This window comes from Coregonus clupeaformis, chromosome 26 (genome assembly GCF_020615455.1).
Source record: "Coregonus clupeaformis isolate EN_2021a chromosome 26, ASM2061545v1, whole genome shotgun sequence".
Classification (NCBI taxonomy): domain Eukaryota; kingdom Metazoa; phylum Chordata; class Actinopteri; order Salmoniformes; family Salmonidae; genus Coregonus; species Coregonus clupeaformis.
The window spans coordinates 43,267,780-43,294,519 of record NC_059217.1 but is presented as its reverse complement, the minus strand read 5'-3'; the positions used below and the strand labels follow the sequence as shown (position 1 = coordinate 43,294,519).

The window sequence follows — 26,740 nt, the reverse complement described above, 5'->3', positions numbered from 1 at the left end:
AAATACCAAAACATAATTCATGAGAGCTAAGGGATTCTCAAATGGTAGCCAGTCAGGGCCTCCCAAAGTGCAGTCTCCCCATCACTCCAATCAAGGGTCCATATGTAAAGCAACTAACTTGACAGCCAAAAGTCCCAACTGGACTGTACAAAGGTCAAATAAGTGGGGTGCTTATATTTGTCCTGTTTCACACACATAAAAGTGAGTGGTGTGAAATGGAAATGTGTTTTTTTTGCATATCCCACTCCCCTGCGACACCCTCGGAGAGTGGGGTCACGGCCAGGGATCGGCCAGGGATCAGCCATTATTGACGGCGACCCTGGACCAATTAGGGTCAAGTGCCTTGCTCAAGGGCAGATCGCCATATTATTCACCTAGCCGTGCTCTATCCACTAGGCTACCTGCCGCCCATTTCACATTACAGTAGTTGTGTGTGCCATTTCCCATTCATTCCCACCTCTTCATAGTGTTTGCTGTGTGTTACTCCAACCTAGGGAGTAGCATGCATTGCAAACGCTTCACTCAGCAGCTGAAACCCTTCAAGAAGAAGAGGTTTGTCCATGGTCATTCAGTATTAATGCAGAAGCATTGTACTCCTTGTCGTGCAGTTTCAAGAGCAGGGACTTTTTTTTAAACATTTTTATCGTAAAGATCAAAAGATCTCGAAAATAAATTAAAACTGGCAAAGATCCTTTTGGATGAAAAGCCTCGGCAGAAAAATGAGTAAAGGATATTGATCCATCGATTGGAGAATGAACACTTATAGTTGCCACGACTGCATTCTCTGGCAGGCATGCAGACAGGTTAAGAGAACAACATGAAGGGAAATAGGCCAACAAAGGTCATGTAGACAGTGATACTGAATTAGATATCAAAAAGTCATGGAGGACATAAGGGACAGAGACAAAACAGGAAGAGGGACAGAGACAGAGACAAAACAGGAAGAGAGACAGAGACAAAACAGGAAGAGGGACAGAGACAAAAACAGGAAGAGGGACAGAGAAAGACAACGGGAGAAAAGAGAAGAGAGAGAAAGGAGTAGCCTGCAGCTGCACCACCCCAGCCCCAGCCCCAGCACGAAGGGGTGGAGGGTAGGACAGGACATGAGAGGTCTACAGGGGGCAGGCTGACCGTAGAGGCACTCAGGGAGGTCTTGGCCAGACACTAGACAGTGCCTGAGGCAGCACCGGTGGTAAGGGCACTGTTGCAGGTGGAGGGCCACGGCCCCGTCCAGAGAGGAAAAACACAGGAGGGCCGGGTCAGTGGAGAACCCCTTCACAGGAGGGCCGGGTCAGTGGAGAACCCCTTCAGCAGCTGGGCTACATGATGCTCGTCTAGGGCCTCTGAGATGGAAGAGGCGGAGCGAAGAAGAGATCACGGTGGAGGAGGCGTAGGAGGAGTGAAAGGCTGTAGGTGGACAACCATGTTCACAATAAAGAGGCTGTGACTCTCTCATTCAAAATAAAGAAGGCTGCATGTCCCAGGCTCTCTCATCCACTCAATTGACAGAGTCACCATCTTTGATGTTCATGGGGTAATGCACATTGGAAGCTTTAAAATGCAATGACCGGCATGTCAGTCAAAATGCCTCCTTGCTAGTCATGATCACCAGAGACAGAGAAGGCTTCTCAACATCAAAGAAAGGACAATGCTTTCTATCCAGACATAACACTGAACTGCAACTACAAACGAGGCATCAATGTTTTCATTTAGAATCCAAAGTGTAATCTCAAGGGGAATAGAGTTCATAGAAAGGTCAACCAGAATACCAGACAATGGGAACAGAGACTTCTGAGTAGTACCTAGTACCTTCAGAAATAAACTACTGCACAGACAGAATATCCGCCTCAGATATTAGCACAATGTCAATCTCAAAATATATCTACCTTTGATCTAAAGGCATCTTTCGTTCCAACACAGTATGGTGACACCTTGACTGTGTGATGTCTAACTTCAAAAGTCAAAACACCGTCTGCATAGAGGTCTGAACCCAAAGACAACAGTTGTTAATGGGCAGATGGAGAAGGTTCGCTACACGGATGAGGAGGTCTGTTGGGAACCGTAGGTCGTATGAACAGAAGAGTTACTGTGCCTCAGTAACACACACGGGCGCTAGCAGACACACACACGTACATTGTAATATTGTTGTATGGTGGCATCATACATTTTGTGTTGTGAATATGTGGTGGTCTGACAGTGTTATATGATGTCCTGTTTTATATTTTGTTTTACGTGTGATGTAAGTGTCTTAATGTGTTTGGACCCCAGGAAGAGTAGTAATGGGGATCCCTAATAAAATACAAACTGAGCATATCCCTGTTCTCGCTCGGTTCAGGAACATACTGTACGTTCCATTCTGAGGGTGTCCCGAAAGAGGTGGCGGCACACTATGGAGTGTGGAGACACTACACCATTTGTCCACCCCACTTTTCAGTAAGTACTGCCAGATTACACAGCTTTATTTATGCTTCATACTTGATGCAGGGCCAGACCTTACTGAATCCAACCCACCTCTCGACGTGGGCTGCACAGACCCTAGGCCTAGGGCCACCTCTCGACGTGGGCTGCACAGGGCCTAGTATAAAACCACATTGCAGTGAGTGCCAGTAGAAGTTCGTCCAAATCTGTCAACACAGACGCAGAAACCATGTATCGAATATCGCAATTAGAGGCTGTGTCTGGTCCATCTGCCAGTCTGGTCCTAGTACAGAGGCTGTGTCCAGTCTGGTCCTAGTACAGAGGCTGTGTCCAGTCTGGTCCTAGTACAGAGGCTGTGTCCAGTCTGGTCCTAGTAGCCAGATGACCCAGGCACTTGGATAACATCTAATAGTGCTTTTTTACCCTAATTCAATGCAAGACTCACTCAATCTGTTTAACTGAGTGAAAGCCAGGCCCAGGGTCGGCAGTTTGAATGTGTCCCTCTACCTCTTCATTCTCCAAGCTACAGGAAAATACCATCAGGTGTAATTCACAAAACATTTATTTATATCTCTACAGTATAACACTAAAGCCATTGTGTCGGGCAAAAATGCTGAATTCAACCACTCTTACTTTCATACCACAGCAGCTCAGCTCCTAAACATTGTCTGACATGTCAAAGGATTCATCCATGCATTACAAACTCATCCAACCGCTGCCTGGACATCTATACCGTACCAATATCTTTCATAGCACAGTGCATAGCAACACGACTCGATTCAGACCAGTAAAACAGATGGGGAAAACATTCTTGTGAACACGTTCACATAAAGCAACACGTATACTGCAACATCTCTTCTATAGCGCACGGTGTAACGTGAATACCCTTTCTCTCAGTCAGTCACTAATTGGTTCGGCCACGTTTGAACACCAACCATTCATTAAAATTAATTTGATAGATTCACCGACATGGTTATGAGTGTGAGTGATGGGACCAGGTTTCATGTTAACCCTTTCATCCTTTACCCATCGTATTAAATCAGTAGGTTTAGCATGAACTCATAGTTTTCATTGGGTCAAAATGAATGAGCTCTCATCCAAGAGTTGAACAAGAGATTTGCCAGTTATTTCAGAAAATAAAAAGGTTGTTTTTGAAAGACGATGAATTAGCTTTAAACACGTGGGTTGTGCTTATCAAAAAGTAGACTGGAATGGTGGAGGGGCTAACCATCTCTCCAGAGAATGGGTTTGGATGAACCAAAGGAGCATGTGATGATATGTACACACAGCCACACAAGGCGATGTATTCCATGTACATCCACCCTGCGGGAAAACGGCGGGTCAGAGAGACGTGTATTAACAGGTGAAATCAGTGTCAAGGCAGAACACAGATGGTGTTAAGAGTGAGGGTCCAAACCAAACAGATGGAGACAGGACGTTTTGTGAAGTAGAAACTCAAGAGAAATGGAGATCCTGATATAATGATGTAATTATGCAGCCAATGTCAAACCCAAATAGTTTCCCCTAAAATACATGCAAGATGAAGGGAAACTGAGGAGTGGCGAGGTATACTTGTGGGGGAAAAAAAAAAGCAGACATACCATTAGTCGGATGCCTGGCATACGACACAGAAAATCTCTTTATTGCCGGCGTAGAGAACAGCTCTGAGGAAATAAGAAGGGTGTTACTGTTAACACGCCCGTATCTAGTGTCTGCGTGCATGTGTACGTGTGTGTGTGTGTCTGTGTCTGTTTTCCTGACCCCATGCGTGTCTTCAAACTCTCTAAAGTAGGGCCCCTCTCGAATGCTGCAGCTACATTATGGGTGGGTGTGTGTGTCTCTGTCCGTGGTGACCATACACAGCACGGAAAGGGCTAACGGAGGAATAACAGAGAATGTGGATGGGATCACAAAGTGAACGTACAACTCAGCTGTGGTTGTTCTGAACGGTGTGCAGACAGAGGACTGACATTAGGCACTGGTGAAGTGGGCTTTTGAAGACATCACCGATTGCCTAAAAATGTCCTTTAGCTCAACTTTAATCTTTCTGGAACACTAACTGACTTTTCAGTCTATGACAAAATGATCTGGAATGATCTGGAAATTAAACATACGATGAAGGCAAGTGAAATTGAACACCAATACGCCTATATTGAAATACTGTAATCATCTGGATTTGTGTCTGTAAACACAATCATTATTGCTTATTCGTCTTTGTAACCTACCAGTGAATTGTGAGAAATAGAGGGTTGCAAAATCACACACTTTAAAACACTGGAGACACACCCCATTATACACACACACACACACCACACCAGAGAAAAGCTTTGGTGTTATTCTAAAAAAAAAAACACTTGTCAAACTCTCTAGTCTCATACAAGCAAAAGATGCCGTAACATCTCAAAACATAATATTAAAGCAACCATTTCATGAAGCGTGACATCACCTGTATGGTGGAAACAAAGTACACAGTGACGCCCAGTGGACAAAATGGGAACTTCAGTTCAACCCGCAGTGGGACAACCTATCCTCTCCACATGCATGGGGCAGGTCATACAGTAAGTATGTCCTTTAAGCCAATCCAGTGGGGTGGGAGGATGCGGGCGGGTGGATGGGGACTGAGGGGGGGGGGAATGGGTCGGGGTTATCTTTGTACGCATTTGTTTGATTGTTTTTGTACCAGTCACCCCCCGAAGAAAAAATACAAAACTAAATAAAAAAAGTTTGGCCAAAAGAATTGTGACCAATCTATGCGCTCCAACATTCCCAGTCATACCAGTTATGCCCCGATGAAAACATTGGGATAATCAGAGTTTCATGTTTATGGCTCCAATAATAGTCAACTCACTGTCTCACTCTATAGTGAGTCAGGAAATTGTGGTAAGCAACTGGGAATTATGTAATGCTGGATTAAATCGATCTCAAAACAGATTTGATCCATTTACAATCCAGGGTTTCCCCAAATTAAAGGGTTAACGATTAAAAACAGACATTTCTGTAGACAGCAGTCTGATAGCGAAAATTCCCTGTTGATTAACAAATCCTTTCCCCCCCTAGCTATGACTACCATATGACATGCACACTGACACAGAGCATATCAAAAATATAGACAAGATTTACCTAATCACACACAGGTTATGTCACGTAATCAACGAATGGCCATATTGCTTTGATTAGGAAAAGCGAGATTATTGGTCATGGGTAACGTGTTTGATTGTGTCCAATACCAATCATGCTCAGCATACACTGTGTAGTCAAACAATTCTTAGCATATAATCACGAATGCGGTCTCTGTCATGCTGTTGGGGGGAATCCCTCAAGCAGAGGATTGCTCTAAAGCAGGGGTGTCAAATGACTAAAACCACATTGAAACTGTAGAAATGATAATGGACCTACTAAATTCCTACAGTTTCTTGACCGTGTCCAGCACGCTAATAATTACCTAAATGAAAGCTAGACAGTCAGGGATCATCGAAAAATCCCCCACATTTTTTGGGGCAACTTTTGACGGCAAGGTAACAACCAATTTTCAGTGTGGCCCTCCGGACCTCGTTGAAGACCGAATGCGGCCCCTGGGGCAAAATGTGTTTGACATCCCTGTTCTAGAGACTGAAGAAAGGAGGAGGGAAAGAGGGGGGGAAAGAGGGGGGCCTTAGATCCATTCTCTATTGACCTCTGGCCTCCGCAGACTTAGATCCATTCTCTATTGACCTCTGGCCTCCGCAGACTTAGATCCATTCTCTATTGACCTCTGGCCTCCGCAGACTTAGATCCATTCTCTATTGACCTCTGGCCTCCGCAGACTTAGATCCATTCTCTATTGACCTCTGGCCTCCGCAGACTTAGATCCATTCTCTATTGACCACTGGCCTCCGCAGACTTAGATCCATTCTCTATTGACCTCTGGCCTCCGCAGACTTAGATACATTCTCTATTGACCTCTGGCCTCCACAGCCATAGATGCATTCTCTATTGTCCTCTATAGCCTTAGATACATTCTCTCCACTCTGACTCTCTATTGAACTCTGGCCCCCATAGCCCAGGCTACTCTGACCTCTGGCCTCCATAGCCCAGGCTACTCTGACCTCTGGCCTCCATAGCCCAGGCTACTCTGACCTCTGGCCTCCATAGCCCAGGCTACTCTGACCTCTGGCCTCCATAGCCCAGGCTACTCTGACCTCTGGCCTCCATAGCCCAGGCTACTCTGACCTGGGAGCTTTGGCTGCTGGACCTACCTACTGTATGCAGTGATGTCAGCTATGCAGCCATCAGAAAGGGAGAGAGAGATACAGAAAGAGAGCGAGAGACAGAAAGAGAGAGAGCGCTAGCGAGCGACAGCCACAGACAGAGGGAGAGACAGAAAGACACGCAGACCGACAGAGAGCGTGCGAGAGCGAGAGAACGAACAGATAGTGAGGTCATTCACATGACCCAGAGAGATCAGTAAGATAGTGCTGATGTCAGGGGGGCAGAAATATGACTGTGGCAGCAGTGGTTGGCACAGGGGAGCAGAAACCAGATACCCACCTAGGCCAGTCTGTTTAATCTCGGGGGACTGGCGCGAGCATGAGGGGAAGAGGCGGTAGGAGGCACCCTTGGAGGAGGTGGGCAGGGTCTCAGAGAGGGCCTGGGTGGGGACAGGGAGACATGGTCACAGTGAGACAGACAGCGACAGACAAACAGCTGACTGTCAGACAGGTAGTTAAATAACCAGGCAGACATGCAGTCTGGATTTACTTGTAAAAACACAAACATGACTTGACTAATCATCACTAATAAGGACATAGTACACAGACCACGTAGTCTACTGAGCCCAAGTTTAATAATCAGTGGTGTAAAGCACTTAAAGTAAAAATACTTTAAAGTACTACTTAAGTAGTTTTGATGGGTATCTGTACTTTACTATTTATATTTGACAACTTTCACTTTACTGCATTCCTAAAGAAAATAATGTACTTTTTACATCATACATTTTCCTTGACATCCAAAAGTGCTCGTTACATTTTGAATGCTTAGCAGGACAGGAAAATGGTACAGTTCAAGCACTGATCAAGAGAACATCCCTGGTCATCCCTACTGCCTCTGATCTGGCAGACTCACTACATACACAAGCTTTGTTTGTAAATTATGTCTGAGTGTTGGAATGTGTTTATCCCTAAATATAAACTCAAAAATAGTGACGTCTGGTTTGCGTAATATAAGTAATTTGAAATTATTTATATACTTTTACTTTTGATACTTATGTATATTTTAGCAATTACATTTACTTTTGATACTTAAAAGAAAAATCCACCCAAAACCACTCATTCCTTTAAATTTACAGTGTTAAATAACACTAATATGTGAGAACAATATTTTTTTTTGTCAACAAATCTTTCATTTTGCCGTTAGTCCCCTGTAGCTCAGTTGGTAGAGCATTGCGCTTGCAACGCCAGGGTTGTGGGTTCGTTTCCCACGGGGGGCCAGTATGAAAAATGTATGCACTCACTAACTGTATGTCGCTCTGGATAAGAGCGTCTGCTAAATTACTAAAATGTAATGGATCGTTGTGGAAATCTATTGCATCTCAAATCGACTACAAAATCCACAATGCAATGATCTCTCTATGGGCTGGCTGGCTAGCTAGCAAACATGGCTACACACAATAATACCAAAGACGATATCAGCATGTAACATAGCTAGCTAGCTGTAAAATCACCTAAAATTGCTCTATCAATTTAGGAGTCTACGATATCACCATCTTGAACCTGCAGATCGACGTGCCTCACAGAGTGGAGTCTAACATTCGCAACAGCAGATATACTTTTGAGGAGATGGGAAACGTTGCCCATGCTACGTCAGTGGGCCACGCGGTGCATTCTGGGCGATTCTGGGACAAGGAGAGCTCTCCTTCGAGGAGAGAATGGGAGTCTAATGGGCGCTAGCTCAAAAACCCAACATTAGCACAAATTTCGTCAACAAGAAGTACAACATTACAAATGTTTTCAGAGATTTGAGATAATTAACTTTCTAACTGTAGTATCATATAGCTTTGGAATCGTGACATTGCGTACTTTCGAGGAAAATAGGCACGTTTCTCGACATATACACTGACTTTGAGAAGGGATTGCTTGACGATTAGCTTAGCAGCCGCGTGACGCAGCATGACATCGTGAACGCGATTGGTCGACAGTCTACTGGGTGGGGCGTTATACGTTCCTCCATTCATTGGATTCCTGTCTCCTTTCTATAATATCTCTGGCTACGGCACCATACAATGCACCGCACCCTGGACTAAAGAGGCAGACAGATAGGAAAAATGTGCTAGACCCTCCGTTACATGACACATTTCTCGAGGTAGGAATATCGCAAAAATATGATCAATGGCTCATTCGAGAGAAGACATCCTCCTGAGTTATGACACCTGCCAGTATTGAAATCTGACATGTATGATATATGTTTTCGCACTCTAGTGTAGTGAGAGCGACTTTATCACAGTGCTATGTCATACCAGACATATTTGTTCCTGCTTGAACACCAATAACTCAGATACACATGAAAACATTAAATGACCCTGGGAATCAATAGAACATCACTCAGAGAAAAACAATATAACATTCAAAATGGCTGAACCTTTCCTTTAAGTATATTTAAAACCAAATACTTTTAGACTTTTACTCAAGTAGTATTTTACTTTTACTTGAGTCATTTCGTATTAAGGTATCTTTACTTTTACTCAAGTATGACAATTGGGTACTTTTTCCACCACTGTGAATAATCATCACTAATAGGGACAAAGAACACAGACAATGTAATCTACTGAGCCTTTGATGCAAAGCACACACAAATGCCTGGGTGTTGTTCATCAGGCTACACAACAGAAAACGTTTCAAAACGTTTAGCAACGGAAAACAGACATTTGTCCAGATAGTCACTCTCTGTTTCAAATTATTTTCTTCTATTTGGTACCTATGAACATCAGTCTTAGAAAATCAGGTCTATCCCAGAGACTCAATATCTGAACTGATTCACACTATGCCTGTGATTCAGAGGTGGATTGTACTGAATGTGGGAGAGAGGGCTAGGGTTAGAGAGGGCACACATTAATGGATGTGACCCTGGTCAGGTACCTCCATGGAGCCAGTCTTACGGTTGCGGCTCATGGGGGATCTTTTGATGCTGACTGTCTCAGAGAGAGGCAGGGCCCGGTCAGTCTCGTCCTGTGATAGGTCCTCCAGACTGCCTTGGTTGGTCTGCTTCTCCTGGTTCTGATCAGAGAAAACGATAAGGGGGGGTTGTAGACACACACGGACAACACACACACGGACAACACACACAGACAACACACACGGACCTCAGCGGAGGCTGGCCGGAAGCCAAAGCCCAGAGGGATGTTCTCCTCGTCCTCACAGCCCTTCACCCCGGGACTGAAGTGGAGCTCCACGTGGAAACGCTCCTCTGAGCCAGGGTCCTGATCAACACACACACACAGAAACACAAAACATTAAACATTATGTTAAACTTCAGAGACAGATAGACAGGCCTAACTAACCTTGTTGTTATCCTCATATAGCATGATGACTATCTGGGTCATGTAGTTGAGTTCAGAGACGGCACTGAGGTAATCCATGGCCTGTTTCCACTGCTGGTCCTTCACCTCCTGTCTCACACACACACACACACGCACACACACACACACACACGACATTACAACCAGAGATACCTGGATCCTGCCAGTACTTTGTCTGTATGAGACAACTGCAAAATAAAAAAATAGTATGGGAACCCAAGTCTGCAATATTCATGACCACGTCTAGTATCACAATTGGTACTTTCAGTGAACTATCCCTTTACATTACAACAACAAAACCTGGTCCCAGATCTGTTTGTGCCATCTTGCAAACTCCTTGACCTATGATCATTGTCATGCCAAATCTGGGACCAAGATACTTACGTCCAGCAGTCCCCCGTAGCGGAAGATGCTGAGTAGTGAGTGGACGTGGCTCTCGCTGGTGAAATAGAGGCGGGTCCTGACGTGGCGCCCCGGAGACATGACCCCCCGCGAGTACCTGGAACACCAGAGGGAATGAAAGACAAAGGGTGATCACTCACTGGGGCTCGAGAGACACCTCAAAGGAGGGTTTACTGATCCTAGCTCAGTGGCACTGAGCCTCCAACAGTGGCCACAAGCAGTGGGAGTGTATCAGACTCCAGAATCCAGACCAGCGCATTGCATACAGTGGCACCGCAACTCACAGTGGGTGCAGCTTATTGACAGCCTCGTCCTCATGGGTCCTCTGCATGTCCAGCTGGATCTTCTTCATCAGGGGCAGGCAGTAGGCCTGGGCGATGTCCATCTTCTCTGCCTTATTGATGCCATACTCCTAGAGAGAGAAACAGACAAATGCATGCTCAAAGGTATGTTATAAATACATTATTTTTGCCTTCAAATAAGACTCAGCTCAAGTTTTTACTTCTGTTGATAATTTTCTGAAAAGACAGAACAGTAATCAGGAACCAGGTTTACTGTACTCGATAAGACAGGTTCCTGGAACAGTAATCAGGAGCCAGGATTACTGTCCTCGATAAGACAGGTTCCTGGAACAGTAATCAGGAGCCAGGTTTACTGTACTTGAAGGGGTAGCAAAGTAAGCTTGGTCCGCATTAAGAATTGAAAAAGGAAATGACAAGGGAGGTAGAAAGGAGGTAGATGCAATATTGAGCCATAATCATCCACCGAGACTGAGGGGATGAGAGTTTGAAGTAACAGGCTCGTCTAGAATCCCTCCTCCTCCCTCTGTGCGTGCGGGTTCACATTTCTCCATCCAACCAGAGGCATAGAAACATCCAAGGGTCATGGGTCACCACTTAAGGTCTTCTACACTACAGCTCTCGTCCCGACTTAGTAGGTAAAAGGTGAATGTGTGTGTGTCTTCCCCTCACCTGAGGTATGACGATGTCGGCCAGGGCACGGGACAGCCTGAACAGCTCCAGCGTGTCCTCCAGGCCCAGCGTGGCGTTGTGCTGCGTGTCGTACTTCACACAGTCATAGATGTCCGGGATCTTGCTGATGTCGTAGCGGCCGCTCTTATTCCGGAAGTCCCTTTCCAGCTTGGACCAGCGCTGCAGCATCAGCTCCAGGGTCTCGCTGTGGTACAGCTGCAGGTCTGGGAACAGGAACGGACTTAGCGAACAGGTACTTCTGTGTAGAAAACCATTGCTTTCAGTGTTGTTCTTTTTACCCAAGTCTGAAAACAGAAACCGCTCTGTCACAACAGCATTCAGCAGATATCGTAGGTTACTCAAGTAAAAGTGGTTCTATGACCAGTACATTTCTGAACTAACTTGTCTAGCTAACTGTGGTGAAACAATTCACGTATTTACTGTTAGCTACCGCACCAGTCTTTGGTAGCAAATGTAACAGTGACTCCAAAGCTAGCAAAGTGTCTCCACTACAATCTCCAACCGTGTTCCTGGAGAGCTACCACCCTTTAGGTTTTTTCTCTAACTACAGTTGTGACTAACCTGATTAAGCTTATCAACCAGCCAAATATTAGAATAAGGTGCGCTAGATTAGGGTTGGAGTGAAAACCTAGAGGATGGTAGATCTCCAGGAACAGGGTTGGAGAGAACCTAGAGGACGGTATCTCTCCAGGAACAGGGTTAGAGAGAACCTAGAGGACGGTAGATCTCCAGGAACAGGGTTAGAGAGAACCTAGAGGACGGTATCTCTCCAGGAACAGGGTTGGAGAGAACCTAGAGGACGGTATCTCTCCAGGAACAGGGTTGGAGAGAACCTAGAGGACGGTAGATCTCCAGGAACAGGGTTGGAGAGAACCTAGAGGACGGTATCTCTCCAGGAACAGGGTTAGAGAGAACCTAGAGGACGGTAGATCTCCAGGAACAGGGTTAGAGAGAACCTAGAGGACGGTATCTCTCCAGGAACAGGGTTGGAGAGAACCTAGAGGACGGTATCTCTCCAGGAACAGGGTTGGAGAGAACCTAGAGGACGGTAGCTCTCCAGGAACAGGGTTGGAGAGAACCTAGAGGACGGTAGCTCTCCAGGAACAGGGTTGGAGAGAACCTAGAGGACGGTAGCTCTCCAGGAACAGGGTTGGAGAGAACCTAGAGGACGGTAGCTCTCCAGGAACAGGGTTGGAGAGAGAACCTAGATGATGGTAGCTCTCCAGGAACAGGGTTGGAGAGAACCTAGATGATGGTAGCTCTCCAGGAACAGGGTTGGAGAGAGAACCTAGATGATGGTAGCTCTCCAGGAACAGGGTTGGAGAGCCCTGGTTTACATTGCGACAGGGTGGGGGATAGAGGACAGACCTGCAGATTTGGGGTCCTCCAGCCTCCTGCGGATCTGGGAGGTGAGGCTCTGGATGAGGGCGTAGACCTGGTCACACGTCCTCACTGGGTTCCCTATGATTTTCATAGAGCCGACCAGGGAGGGGCTGCCTGTAGGGGCCAGCTGCAACACATAGTAACAGTCACACGTTATTACACAGTGGTACTAATAGTGAACGTAATAGTAATAATAGTAAACGCTGGTATCCATAACAGCTAGTGATTAAATGCTATGCGAGACTTATCTGGAGATTGACAGAGATGTCATGCTCAGTCGATGGCTGTACGGTAAGGAATGAGTAGGAAACATGGTGGTAGATTGTTTCTAATCTCAAGAACACTGAAAGACTGCTCAAGTTGATGGAATTGTCGATGGAGTGAAACAATATGTAGTGGGTAACCATTTGTCTAATAGTTTACTTAAACCCTGCAGGTACAATACATATGATGCAGTTACTAATAATATATAATAATAATATATAATATTGTATAGTATAACGTATTGTAAAAATTGTAATGGACATGTATGATGTCTTAACATCTCAACGATTCTTAGTTGAATGCCTTATGAGACATTATAAGCACATTCATGCTGATAACATCATAAAGGCATTATACCTACCTACCTGCCTGCAGTAAGTCAAGTGTCGTTAACCATTTCAAAACAGGGCTTTCCTCCTATGCTGTTTCGACCACGATTGACTGGGTACTAGCGGTCTACGGTTTGTAAGTCGCTCTGGATAAGAGCGTCTGCTAAATGATGTAACTGTAAGGGGTCTGCTGACTGTACCTTTTCGTAGTCGGCCTCAGTGAAGTCCTGGTCTTTCTGCATGATTTCATGGAGTCGCACTTTCACCCTCTGCTGGCAGTCGGTCAGAGACTCACTGTCGCTGTCCAGCATGCCGTTCATGTTGGCACTCTTCACCATCTGCACCAGGATGGGCGTCAGCTCTCCCTCCAGAGCCAGCAGGCCCTACACACACAGTTAAGAGATACACATATGTTCACACATACCGTACACAGAAAGGGTTTATATATGCAAAGGTTTGGAGATATGACACTGAACACAAATTAAAGGAACAAGGCTAGTGAGCATACTGTACACACGTATACTGAAATATCTACAGGTGCGCACACACACACACACAGACCTTGGCAAAAGCGGCAGCGGTCATCTGAACACGGCCTTCGTCTGAGGCGTAGATCTTGAGGTCGTGGCGGTAGGTGCTGTGTAAACGGAGCAGACCACAGCCAGGGAAACCGGCGTAGTCCCCTACAGAGTCACACACAGCAAGGAAATAACATCAGGCTTGCAGGACAGCAGAGCGGAAGGAACATCGGGCTTACAGGGCATCACAGAGGAAGTGACATCGGGCTTACAGGACATCACAGAGGAAGTGACATCAGGCTTACAGGGCATCACAGAGGAAGTGACATCAGGCTTACAGGGCATCACAGAGGAAGTGACATCAGGCTTACAGGGCATCACAGAGGAAGTAAGGTAGAGAGAGGAGAAAGGGTACCCACCAACAGCACAGACTCAGTGCAAAAACAAATATACACTGTAGGTGTGCATCTGCAGTTGATGAGGGAGGTAACATTGGTTATTTGGTGATTGAAAAACATGTCAACTGAATTCTGTTCACCTGAAAAGGAAACAGTCCTTCGTGCATCTCATACCTGGGATAAAAAATTGCTCAAAACACAAGGAATGAGGTTGAAATCCTAAACCACTACTCTTAAAGACCTGGGAAATTACATGATGAATACTCCTGCAGTGTGTTTAATTGTCTTCCATGATGAATACCCCACAAGACATGCCACAAGTGGTCTCTTCACAGTCCTCAAGTCCAGAACAGACTATGGGAGGAGGACCTTACTACATAGAGCCATGACTACATGGAACTCTATTCCACATCAAGTAACTCATGCAAGCATTTAAAAAAACAAAACAGAAACAAATACACCTTATGGAACAGTGGGGACTGTGAAGCAACACAAACATAGACACAGACACATGCATACACACACACGATAACATACGCACTATACACACACGTACACATGGATTTTGTACTGTAGATATGTGGTAGTGGTGGAGTAGGGGCCTGAGGGCACACAGTGTGTTGTGAAATCTGTGAATGTATTGTAATGTTTTTAAAATTGTATTAACTGCCTTAATTTTGCTGGACCCCAGGAAGAGTAGCTGCTGCCTTGGCTGATCCATAATAAATACAAATAGTCTTCCATGATGAATACTCCAGCAGGTTGTTTAATAGTCTTCCATGATGAATACTCCTGCAGGTTGTTTAATAGTCTTCCATGATGAATACTCCTGCAGGTTGTTTAATAGTCTTCCATGATGAATACTCCTGCAGGTTGTTTAATAGTCTTCCATGATGAATACTCCTGCAGTTTGCTTAATAGTCTTCCATGATGAATACTTCCATGCGGGTTGTTTAATAGTCTTCCATGATGAATACTCCTGCAGGTTGTTTAATAGTCTTCCATGATGAATACTCCTGCAGGTTGTTTAATAGTCTTCCATGATGAATACTCCTGCAGGTTGTTTAATAGTCTTCCATGATGAATACTCCTGCAGGTTGTTTAATAGTCTTCCATGCGCGTCTTCAACTATTTCTCCCACATGAACTTCAACATTTGCATTGTGTATACCCATGCAACAAAATTGCACAACTTCCGTTAGAAATTTAGTTGGATTAATGATCATCTCGGCAATACAGTGCATCTTCTAAAAATGTCCATATGATTTAGGAAGAGAGAAAAGCTTGAGTATCTGTCTCTTCCACTGAACCTAGAACAAGCGCTCCAATGACGCCCTGTATGTGAAGCTCAGTAGCAACGTGACGTCATGGTGGAGTGCCTTCGGTGGGGGAGATCGCAGATAAATCCTGCAGCGCCCGCAAGGCCCCCCTGCTCAAGAAAGCACATATACATATCCGTCTGAAGTTTGCCAATGAACATCTGAATGATTCAGAGGCGAACTGGGTGAAAGTGTTGTGGTCAGATGAGACCAAAATTGAGCTCTTTGGCATCAACTCAACTCGCCGTGTTTGGAGGAGGAGGAATGCTGCCTATGACCCCAAGAACACCATCCCCACCGTCAAACATGGAGGTGGAAACATTATGCTTTGGGGGGGGGTTTCTGCTAAGGGGACAGGACAACTTCACCACATCAAAGGGACGATGGACGGGGCCATGTACCGTCAAATCTTGGGTGAGATCCTCCTTCCCTCAGCCAGGGCATTGAAAATGGGTCGTGGATGGGTATTCCAGCATGACAATGACCCAAAACACACGGCCAAGGCAACAAAGGAGTGGCTCAAGAATAAGCACATTGAGGTCCTGGAGTGGCCTAGCCAGTCTCCAGACCTTAATCCCATAGAAAATCTGTGGAGGGAGCTGAAGGTTCGAGTTGCCAAATGTCAGCCTCAAAACCTTAATGACTTGGAGAAGATCTGCAAAGAGGAGTGGGACAAAATCCCTCCTGAGATGTGTGCAAACCTGGTGGCCAACTACAAGAAACGTCTGACCTCTGTGATTGCCAACACGGGTTTTCCCACCAAGTACTAAGTCATGTTTTGCAGAGGGGTCAAATACTTATTTCCCTCGTTAAAATGCAAATCAATTTATAACATTTTTGACATGTGTTTTTCAGGATTTTTTTTGTTGTTATTCTGTCTCTCACTGTTCAAATAAACCTACCATTAAAATTATAGACTGATCATGTCTTTGTCAGTGGGCAAACGTACAAAATCAGCAGGGGATCAAATACTTTTTTCCCTCACTGTATAGTGTAGAGGTGAGGTGTGTAACCAGAGGTAGTATATAGTGTAGAGGTGAGGAGTGTAACCAGAGGTAGCATATAGTGTAGAGGTGAGGAGTGTAACCAGAGGTAGTATATAGTGTAGAGGTGAGGAGTGTAACCAGAGGTAGTATATAGTGTAGAGGTGAGGAGTGTAACCAGAGGTAGTATATAGTGTAGAGGTGAGGAGTGTAACCAGAGGTAGTATATAGTGTAGAGGAGAGGAGTGTAACCAGAGGTAGTATATAGTGTAGAGGTGAGGAGTGTAACCAGAGGTAGTATATAGTGTAGAGGTGAGGAGTGTAACCAGAGGTAGTATATAGTGTAGAGGTGAGGAGTGTAACCAGAGGTAGTATATAGTGTAGAGGAGAGGAGTGTAACCAGAGGTAGTATATAGTGTAGAGGTGAGAAGTGTAACCAGAGGTAGTATATAGTGTAGAGGTGAGGAGTGTAACCAGAGGTAGTATATAGTGTAGAGGTGAGGAGTGTAACCAGAGGTAGTATATAGTGTAGAGGTGAGGAGTGTAACCAGAGGTAGTATATAGTGTAGAGGTGAGGAGTGTAACCAGAGGTAGTATATAGTGTAGAGGTGAGGTGTGTAACCAGAGGTAGTATACTGCTCAAAAAATTAAAGGGAACACTAAAATAACACATCCTAGATCTGAATGAATTAAATAATCTTATTAAATACTTTTTTCTTTACATAGTTGAATGTGCTGACAACAAAATCACACAAAAATGATCAATGGAAATCAAATGTATCAACCCGTGGAGGTCTGGATTTGGAGTCACCCTCAAAATTAAAGTGGAAAACCACACTACAGGCTGATCCAACTTTGATGTAATGTCCTTAAAACAAGTCAAAATGAGGCTCAGTAGTGTGTGTGGCCTCCACGTGCCTGTATGACCTCCCTACAACGCCTGGGCATGCTCCTGACGAGGTGGCGGATGGTCTCCTGAGGGATCTCCTCCCAGACCTGGACTAAAGCATCCGCCAACTCCTGGACAGTCTGTGGTGCAACGTGGCGTTGGTGGATGGAGCGAGACATGATGTCCCAGATGTGCTCAATTGGATTCAGGTCTGGGGAACGGGCGGGCCAGTCCATAGCATCAATGCCTTCCTCTTGCAGGAACTGCTGACACACTCCAGCCACATGAGGTCTAGCATTGTCTTGCATTAGGAGGAACCCAGGGCCAACCGCAACAGCATATGGTCTCACAAGGGGTCTGAGGATCTCATCTCGGTACCTAATGGCAGTCAGGCTACCTCTGGCGAGCACATGGAGGGCTGTGCGGCCCCCCAAAGAAATGCCACCCCACACAATGACTGACACACCGCCAAACCGGTCATGCTGGAGGATGTTGCAGGCAGCAGAACGTTCTCCACAGCGTCTCCAGACTCTGTCACGTCTGTCACATGTGCTCAGTGTGAAACTGCTTTCATCTGTGAAGAGCACAGGGCGCCAGTGGCGAATTTGCCAATCTTGGTGTTCTCTGGCAAATGCCAAACGTCCTGCACGGTGTTGGGCTGTAAGCACAACCCCCACCTGTGGACGTCGGGCCCTCATACCACCCTCATGGAGTCTGTTTCTGACCGTTTGAGCAGACACATGCACATCTGTGGCCTGCTGGAGGTCATTTTGCAGGGCTCTGGCAGTGCTCCTCCTGCTCCTCCTTGCACAAAGGCGGAGGTAGCAGTCCTGCTGCTGGGTGCAACGTTGTGCTACAGCCTGTCAACTATGCCTCTGCCTATCCCTGTTCTCTCCTCTCTGCACAGGCTACACAAACGCCCCACACCGCGTGGCTGCTGCCTCTCTAACCTGGTGGTACTCACTCTGCCCCTACACAGATGGTAATGCGCCACCGCAACCTTCGCTCTCTCTCTCCCACTACTCTCTCCTCTTCCATCCTATCATCTCTTCCCTCTGCTCAATCCTTCTCCCTCCAATCTCCTGATTCTGCCTCCTCAACCCTCCTCTCCTCCCTTTCTGCATCCTTTGACTCTCTGTGTCCCCTATCCTCCCGGCCGGCTCGGTCCTCCCCTCCAGCTCCGTGGCTTGATGACTCACTGCGAGCTCACAGAACAGAGCTCCGGGCAGCGGAGCGGAAATGGAAGAAAACTAAACTCCCTGCCGACCTGGCATCTTTTCACTCCCTCCTCTCTACATTTTCTTCATCTGTTTCTGCTGCTAAGGCCACTTTCTACCACTCTAAATTCCAAGCATCTGCCTCTAACCCCTAGGAAGCTCTATGCCACATTTTCCTCCCTGCTGAATCCTCCCCCCTCCTCTCTCTCTGTGGATGACTTCGTCAACCACTTTGAAAAGAAGGTTGACGACATCCGATCCTCGTTTTGTTAAGTCTAATGACACTGCTGGTCCTACTCACACTGCCCTACCCTATGCTTTGACTTCTTTCTCCCTCTCTCTCCAGATAAAATCCTGCGACTTGTGACTGCAGGCCGCCCAACAACCTGCCCGCTTGACCCCATCCCCTCCTCTCTTCTCCAGACCATCTCCGGTGACCTTCTCCCCTACCTCACCTCGCTGATCAACTCATCCTTGACCGCTGGCCATGTCCCTTCCGTCTTCAAGAGAGCGAGAGTTGCTCCCCTTCTCAAAAAACCAACACTCGATCCCACTGATGTCAACAACTACAGACCAGTATCCCTTCTTTCTTTTCTTTCCAAAACTATTGAGCGTGCCGTCTTTAGCCAACTCTCTTGCTATCTCTCTCAGAATGACCTTCTTGATCCAAACCAGTCAGGTTTCAGGACTGGTCATTCAACTGAGACTGCTCTTCTCTGTGTCACGGAGGCTCTCCGCACTGCTAAAGCTAACTCTCTCTCCTCTGCTCTTGTCCTTCTAGACCTGTCTGCTGCCTTTGATACTGTGAACCATCAGATCCTCCTCTCCACCCTCTCCGAGCTGGGCATCTCCGGCGCGGCTCACTCCTGGATTGCGTCCTACCTGACCGGTCGCTCCTACCAAGTGGCGTGGCGAGAAGCTGTCTCCGCACCACGTGCTCTCACCACTGGTGTCCCCCAGGGCTCAGTTCTAGGCCCTCTCCTTTTCTCCCTATACACCAAGTCACTTGGCTCTGTCATATCCTCACATGGCCTCTCCTATCATTGCTACGCTAAACTAATCTTCTCCTTTCCCCCTTCTGATAACCAGGTGGCGAATCGCATCTCTGCATGTCTGGCAGACATATCAGTATGGATGACGGATCACCACCTCAAGCTGAACCCTGGCAAGACGGAGCTGCTCTTCCTCCCGGGGAAGGACTGCCCGTTCCATGATCTCGCCATCACGGTTGACAACTCCGTTGTGTCCTCCTCCCAGAGTGCGAAGAGCCTTGGCGTGACCCTGGATAACACCCTGTCGTTCTCCGCTAACATCAAGGCGGTGACCCGCTCCTGCAGGTTCATGCTCTACAACATTCGGAGAGTACGACCCTGCCTTACACAGGAAGCGGCACAGGTCCTAATCCAGGCACTTGTCATCTCCCGTCTGGACTACTGCAACTCGCTGTTGGCTGGCCTCCCTGCCTGTGCCATTAAACCCCTACAACTCATCCAGAATGCCGCAGCCCGTCTGGTGTTCAACCTTCCCAAGTTCTCTCACGTCACCCCCCTCCTCCGCACACTCCACTGGCTTCCAGTTGAAGCTCGCATCCGTTACAAGACCATGGTGCTTGCCTATGGAGCAGTGAGGGGAACGGCACCTCTGTACCTTCGGGCTCTGATCAGTCCCTACACCCAAACGAGGGCATTGCGTTCATCCACCTCTGGCCTGCTGGCTCCCCTTCCTCTGCGGAAGCATAGTTCCCACTCAGCCCAGTCAAAACTGTTCGCTGCTCTGGCACCCCAATGGTGGAACAAGCTCCCTCACGACGCCAGGACAGCGGAGTCACTCACCACCTTCCGGAGACATTTGAAACCCCACCTCTTTAAGGAATACCTGGGATAGGATAAAGTAATCCTTCTACCCCCCAAAAAATTGTAAAGTGGTTATCCCACTGGCTATAGGGTGAATGCACCAATTTGTGAGTCGCTCTTGATAAGAGCGTCTGCTAAATGACGTAAATGTGCCCTTGAGCAAGGCACTTAACCCTAATTGCTCCTGTAAGTCGCTCTGGATAAGAGCATCTGCTAAATGACTAAAATGTAAATGTAAAAAATGTAACGTGGCGTTGGTGGATGGAGCGAGACATGATGTCCCAGATGTGCTCAATTGGATTCAGGTCTGGGGAACGGGCGGGCCATTCCATAGCATCAATGCCTTCCTCTTGCAGGAACTGCTGACACACTCCAGCCACATGAGGTCTAGCATTGTCTTGCATTAGGAGGAACCCAGGGCCAACCGCACCAGCATATGGTCTCACAAGGGGTCTGAGGATCTCATCTCGGTACCTAATGGCAGTCAGGCTACCTCTGGGCGAGCACATGGAGGGCTGTGCGGCCCCCCAAAGAAATGCCACCCCACACCATGACTGACCCACCGCCAAACCGGTCATGCTGGAGGATGTTGCAGGCAGCAGAACGTTCTCCACGGTGTCTCCAGACTCTGTCACGTCTGTCACATGTGCTCAGTGTGAACCTGCTTTCATCTGTGAAGAGCACAGGGCGCCAGTGGCGAATTTGCCAATCTTGGTGTTCTCTGGCAAATGCCAAACGTCCTGCACGGTGTTGGGCTGCAAGCACAACCCCCACCTGTGGACGTCGGGCCCTCATATCACCCTCACCCAGAGGTGAGGTGAGGAGTGTAACCACAGGTAGTATATAGTGTAGAGGTGAGGTGTGTAACCACAGGTAGTATCTAGTGTAGAGGTGAGGTGAGGTGTGTAACCACAGGTAGTATTTAGTGTAGAGGTGAGGTGAGGTGTGTAACCACAGGTAGTATATAGTGTAGAGGTGAGGTGTGGTGTGTAACCACAGGTAGTATCTAGTGTAGAGGTGAGGTGAGGTGTGTAACCACAGGTAGTATATAGTGTAGAGGTGAGGTGTGTAACCACAGGTAGTATATAGTGTAGAGGTGAGGAGTGTAACCAGAGGTAGTATATAGTGTAGAGGTGACGAGTGTAACCAGAGGTAGTATATAGTGTAGAGGTGAGGAGTGTAACCAGAGGTAGTATATAGTGTAGAGGTGAGGAGTGTAACCAGAGGTAGTATATAGTGTAGAGGTGAGGAGTGTAACCAGAGGTAGTATATAGTGTAGAGGTGAGGAGTGTAACCAGAGGTAGTATATAGTGTAGAGGTGAGGAGTGTAACCACAGGTAGTATATAGTGTAGAGGTGAGGAGTGTAACCAGAGGTAGTATATAGTGTAGAGGTGAGGAGTGTAACCAGAGGTAGTATATAGTGTAGAGGTGAGGAGTGTAACCAGAGGTAGTATATAGTGTAGAGGTAGTAGAATACTGTACCTTGTCCTCCAGGGTACATGCAGCGGAAGGCCCTGCCCAGCTCCTCAGCCTGTACCCTGCCTGCCGGGGTCAGCTCCCCGCCCCACTTCAACACCAGCAGCAGAGACGGACCCTCCTTTGGACCCTCTGAACCACACACACGACTGCATTAGTTCCTGCTGCAGGCCAAGAATGTGCATGTTAAACGTATGTGTAAGAGTTTGAGCATGAAGTCCTCCTTACCTTCTTCCTCACTGGAGGCTTTGGGCTGTCCGTTGGGCAGGTAGGTCAGCTGCACCTTCCTGTTGATGCCTGAGAAATGGCCGTACCTGGAAGACACACACAGGGGCAGGGATCATTACCCAGGGGCAGGGATCTACCCTTAATGATGCTCAAGTCATCATTACCCAGGGGCAGGGATCATTACCCAGGGGCAGGGATCTACCCTTAATGATGCTCAAGTCATCATTACCCAGGGGCAGGGATCTACCCTTAATGATGCTCAAGTCATCATTACCCAGGGGCAGGGATCTACCCTTAATGATGCTCAAGTCATCATTACCCAGGGGCAGGGATCTACCCTTAATGATGCTCAAGTCATCATTACACAGGGGCAGTACACACACACCTTACAGACATGTGACATATGTCAAGACCAGCGTTAAGCTCAACTCCAATCGAACTCAATTTAGGAAGTACATTTTAAATATCCGTATTTAAAACATAAATGACACTTTTCTGTGGACTGAAATCAATTAATTCTTGGACTGAATTGACAATTTTTAAATGGAACTGACTCCAACCCTGTTGGACACGACACGTTTCGTTTCAGAACCATGGTTCAGAGGTCTTCGACCAGCTTCAAAACGCTAGCTAGCAGGTGCTCAGTCAGTCAGGCTAGGCCAAGCTAGTTAGCTAGTTTAGCCTAAGTACAGTGCCTTGCAAAATTATTCATCCCCCTTTGCATTTTTCCTATTTTGTTGCATTACAACCTGTAATTTAAATGGATTTTTATTTGGATTTCATGTAATGGACATACACAAAATAGTCCAAATTGGTGAAGCGAAATGAAAAAAAGTACTTATTTCAAAAAATTCTAAAAAATAAATAACGGAAAAGTGGTGCGTGCATATGTATTCACCCCTTTGCTATGAAGCCCCTAAATAAGGTCTGGTGCAACCAATTACCTTCAGAAGTCACATAATTAGTTAAATAAAGTCCACCTGTGTGTGCAATCTAAGTGTCACATGATCTGTCACATGATCTCAGTATATATATACACCTGTTCTGAAAGGCCCCAGAGTCTGCAACACCACTAAGCAAGGGGCACCACTAAGCAAGGGGCACCACCAAGCAAGCGCCACCAAGAAGACCAAGGAGCTCTCCAAACAGGTCAGGGACAAAGTTGTGGAGAAGTACAGATGAGGGTTGGGTTATAAAAAATATCAGAAACTTTGAACATCCCACGGAGCACCATTAAATCCATTATTAAAAAATAGAAAGAATATGGCACCACAACAAACCTGCCAAGAGAGGGCCGCCCACCAAAACTCACGGACCAGGCAAGGAGGGCATTAATCAGAGAGGCAACAAAGAGACCAAAGATGACCCTGAAGGAGCTGCAAAGCTCCAGAGCGTAGATTGGAGTATCTGTCCATAGGACCACTTTAAGCCGTACACTCCACCGAGCTGGGCTTTACGGAAGAGTGGCCAGAAAAAAGCCATTGCTTAAACAAAAAAATAAGCAAACACGTTGGGTGTTCGCCAAGAGGCATGTGGGAGACTCCCCAAACATATGGAAGAAGGTACTATGGTCAGATGAGACTAAAATTGAGCTTTTTGGCCATCAAGGAAAACGCCACAATCCAATTGAGAATCTGTGGTATGACTTAAAGATTGCTGTACACCAGCAGAACCTATCCAACTTGAATGAACTGGAGCAGTTTTGCTTGAAGAATGGGCAAAAATCCCAGTGGCTAGATGTGCCAAGCTTATAGAGACATACCCCAAGAGACATGCAGCTGTAATTGCTGCAAAAGGTGGCTCTACAAAGTATTGACTTTGGGGGGGGGTGAATAGTTATGCACGCTCAAGTTCTGTTTTTTTGTCTTATTTCTATTTTGCATCTTCAGATTGTAAGGCAACAAAATAGGAAAAATGTCAAGAGGGGTGAATACTTTCGCATGCCACTGTAGCTGCCTGGTTTCTGGAAACATGTTTTGTGTTGTTGTGTGACCTTTGGAAGCCCGCTGTCACTGTGTGTTGCTGTCAATCCCTTATGTGCCATACCAGCGCTGTCCTTCAGGATGTGACAGGTCTTTGGTAAGTGCATAACACCCCACCCGGTTGGGGGAAATGATCTCTTCCTCCCCCGTGGTTTACGATACAGTGCTGTGACAGCACTAGGCTAACTTCAGCTGTTCAATGCTCCGGCTATTGTAATAATTTAGAATATCCGCCGCTAATGGAAACGTACCGTCCTGTAATAGGAAAGAGATTACGATTCCTCGGGATGAGCATCAGGTTTGACACGACGTACAGACCAAATACATGATAGCCCCGTGATGGAAAATGGGTTTGATAGGTGATACGGTCGGTGTTTTTTAAAACTGATCCTGGATTCCCCGATCCCCGACCCTCACATCAATAACCCTCGCAGATCAATAACCAGACAGGTCACAGACCTTTGTGTTTTGATCCTTGGTTATTGTCAAAGAGGTGCCATTGGTAACTGGTTAATATGGGGAGTGCGTACCGAGTGTCATTCAAGCTGGATTCCCTTTGGAAAGAGAGAGGAGGAGAGAGAAAGGAGGGAGGAAAACAGCATTAGAGACACAGGGAGGAGGGGGGTGTTCTGCTAGGGTAGAGTGCTACAGGAATACAAGGACTAGGCTAAGTCAATCTGTGTGGAGCACCGGGCTACAGACACACAGCAATACGGAGGAGGTTTCTACACCGGGCTACAGACACACAGCAATACGGAGGAGGTTTCTACACCGGCCTACAGACACACAGCAATACGGAGGAGGTTTCTACACCGGGCTACAGACACACAGCAATACGGAGGAGGTTTCTACACCGGGCTACAGACACACAGCAATACGGAGGAGGTTTCTACACCGGGCTACAGACACACAGCAATACGGAGGAGGTTTCTACACCGGGCTACAGACACACAGCAATACGGAGGAGGTTTCTACACCGGGGGTACAGACACACAGCAATACAGAGGAGGTTTCTACACTGGGCTACAAACACACATCAACACTGATGAGGTTTCTCCACCAAGCATCAAACACAGCAACATGGAGGTTTCTCCACCAAGCATCACACACAGCAACATGGAGGTTTCTCCACCAAGCATCACACACAGCAACATGGAGGTTTCTCCACCAAGCATCACACACAGCAACATGGAGGTTTCTCCACCAAGCATCACACACAGCAACATGGAGGTTTCTCCACCAAGCATCACACACAGCAACATGGAGGTTTCTCCACCAAGCATCACACACAGCAACATGGAGGTTTCTCCACCAAGCATCACACACAGCAACACGGAGGTGGTTTCTCCACCAAGCATCACACACAGCAGAGCAGATCACTACCTGATGCATGGATGTTCAAATGGACAGATCAGGGCTTGACGTGTGTGAGTGTATACTAGGATACCAGATTTTCCATGGCAGAAAATAAAACACGAAGCAGACATTTAAAAGCAGTCCTTTAAAAAAAAACATGTTTGTTTTTGGGTCAACATTAGGACTGTTTTCCATAAGAAATGAAGTCCACTTCATGTTTTGTTTTTGGGTCAACATTAGGACTGTTTTCCATAAGAAATGAAGTCCACTTCATGTTTTGTTTCCTTGCCACGATACTTCTGAGTATCGCAATACTGGTCACGTGACAAACCTGGTGTGTGTGTGTGTGTGTGTGGTGTGCACATAATCAAGCCATAAGCGTCTCTCACATCTCTAGGACCGTCTTGAGCTGCTCCAGTTTACCCTTCTTCTCCTCGATCTCATAGTCTGTGTGCTGTCCCAACTCAGCCAGTAGGAGCCGGGCAATGTCCAGCACTTCCTACACAACACACACACACACACACACACACACACAGGACTGACATCAGTCAATCGAACTGACATTTCTCACAAAGTGCTTAACATCAACCAGGGATTTAACCCCTACAAAGAGGCGACAGTGGCCAGGAAAGTTTCCAGGTGATGCAAACCTTGAAAATAATTGGATTAGAAGTAGAGGCCATCTGCAATACTATCTTATTGTCACAAATAGGCAGTCTTGGGGAGTAGTGAAGTACCTGTAGTTAAACTAGTAATTAAACTACATTTTCTAGTAGCTTGGTGGTAGTTGAACTAAATTCAAATCTACGTAGTGTTTTCAGTAGTTAATAACTTTTGTTGGCATGTAGCGATGTAGCTAACTACTGGTACGTCACACTCTTTTTTGTAAAAATATAATAAAATATGGGCAATCATTTCCTTTATTTTTCGGCATTAGACTTGCCTAATTCTCACCATTTCAGATTTTGATAATTTTTCACAAAGTACTGTAGTTTGGATGTAGTGAACTACTTTTTCAAACTTAAGTAAAATATAGTTAGTTTACTTATGGTTAGCTTTAGCGTAGCTTAACTTCTTCCAGTGTGAAGTTATTGGTAGCCTGGTGAACTATATTTTCAGAGTAGCTTCCCCAACACCGCAAATAGGCTTCCCCTCAACAGAGGGTTTTCTGTGTTATAGGCAAT

The 26,740-nt window shown here is 46.4% G+C and overlaps 1 protein-coding gene across 3 annotated transcripts in view; it reads right to left on the bottom strand.

Moving 5' to 3' along the window:
* LOC121540808 (inositol hexakisphosphate and diphosphoinositol-pentakisphosphate kinase 2) overlaps positions 1-26,740 on the bottom strand; it is a 55,237-nt gene that overhangs the window by 4,169 nt on the left and 24,328 nt on the right. For all 3 annotated transcript variants that reach the window (XM_041849917.2, XM_045207875.1, XM_041849914.2), the window contains exons 13-25: positions 25,946-26,055; positions 22,219-22,304; positions 21,997-22,122; positions 13,899-14,020; positions 13,538-13,720; positions 12,730-12,871; positions 11,341-11,564; positions 10,654-10,781; positions 10,352-10,466; positions 9,950-10,057; positions 9,752-9,868; positions 9,528-9,665; positions 6,946-7,045 (exon numbers count right to left, since the gene is read on the bottom strand). In XM_041849917.2, coding sequence (XP_041705851.2) covers positions 6,946-7,045; positions 9,528-9,665; positions 9,752-9,868; positions 9,950-10,057; positions 10,352-10,466; positions 10,654-10,781; positions 11,341-11,564; positions 12,730-12,871; positions 13,538-13,720; positions 13,899-14,020; positions 21,997-22,122; positions 22,219-22,304; positions 25,946-26,055 — 1,699 coding nt within the window. The remainder of the gene's footprint in view (positions 1-6,945; positions 7,046-9,527; positions 9,666-9,751; positions 9,869-9,949; positions 10,058-10,351; positions 10,467-10,653; positions 10,782-11,340; positions 11,565-12,729; positions 12,872-13,537; positions 13,721-13,898; positions 14,021-21,996; positions 22,123-22,218; positions 22,305-25,945; positions 26,056-26,740) is intronic.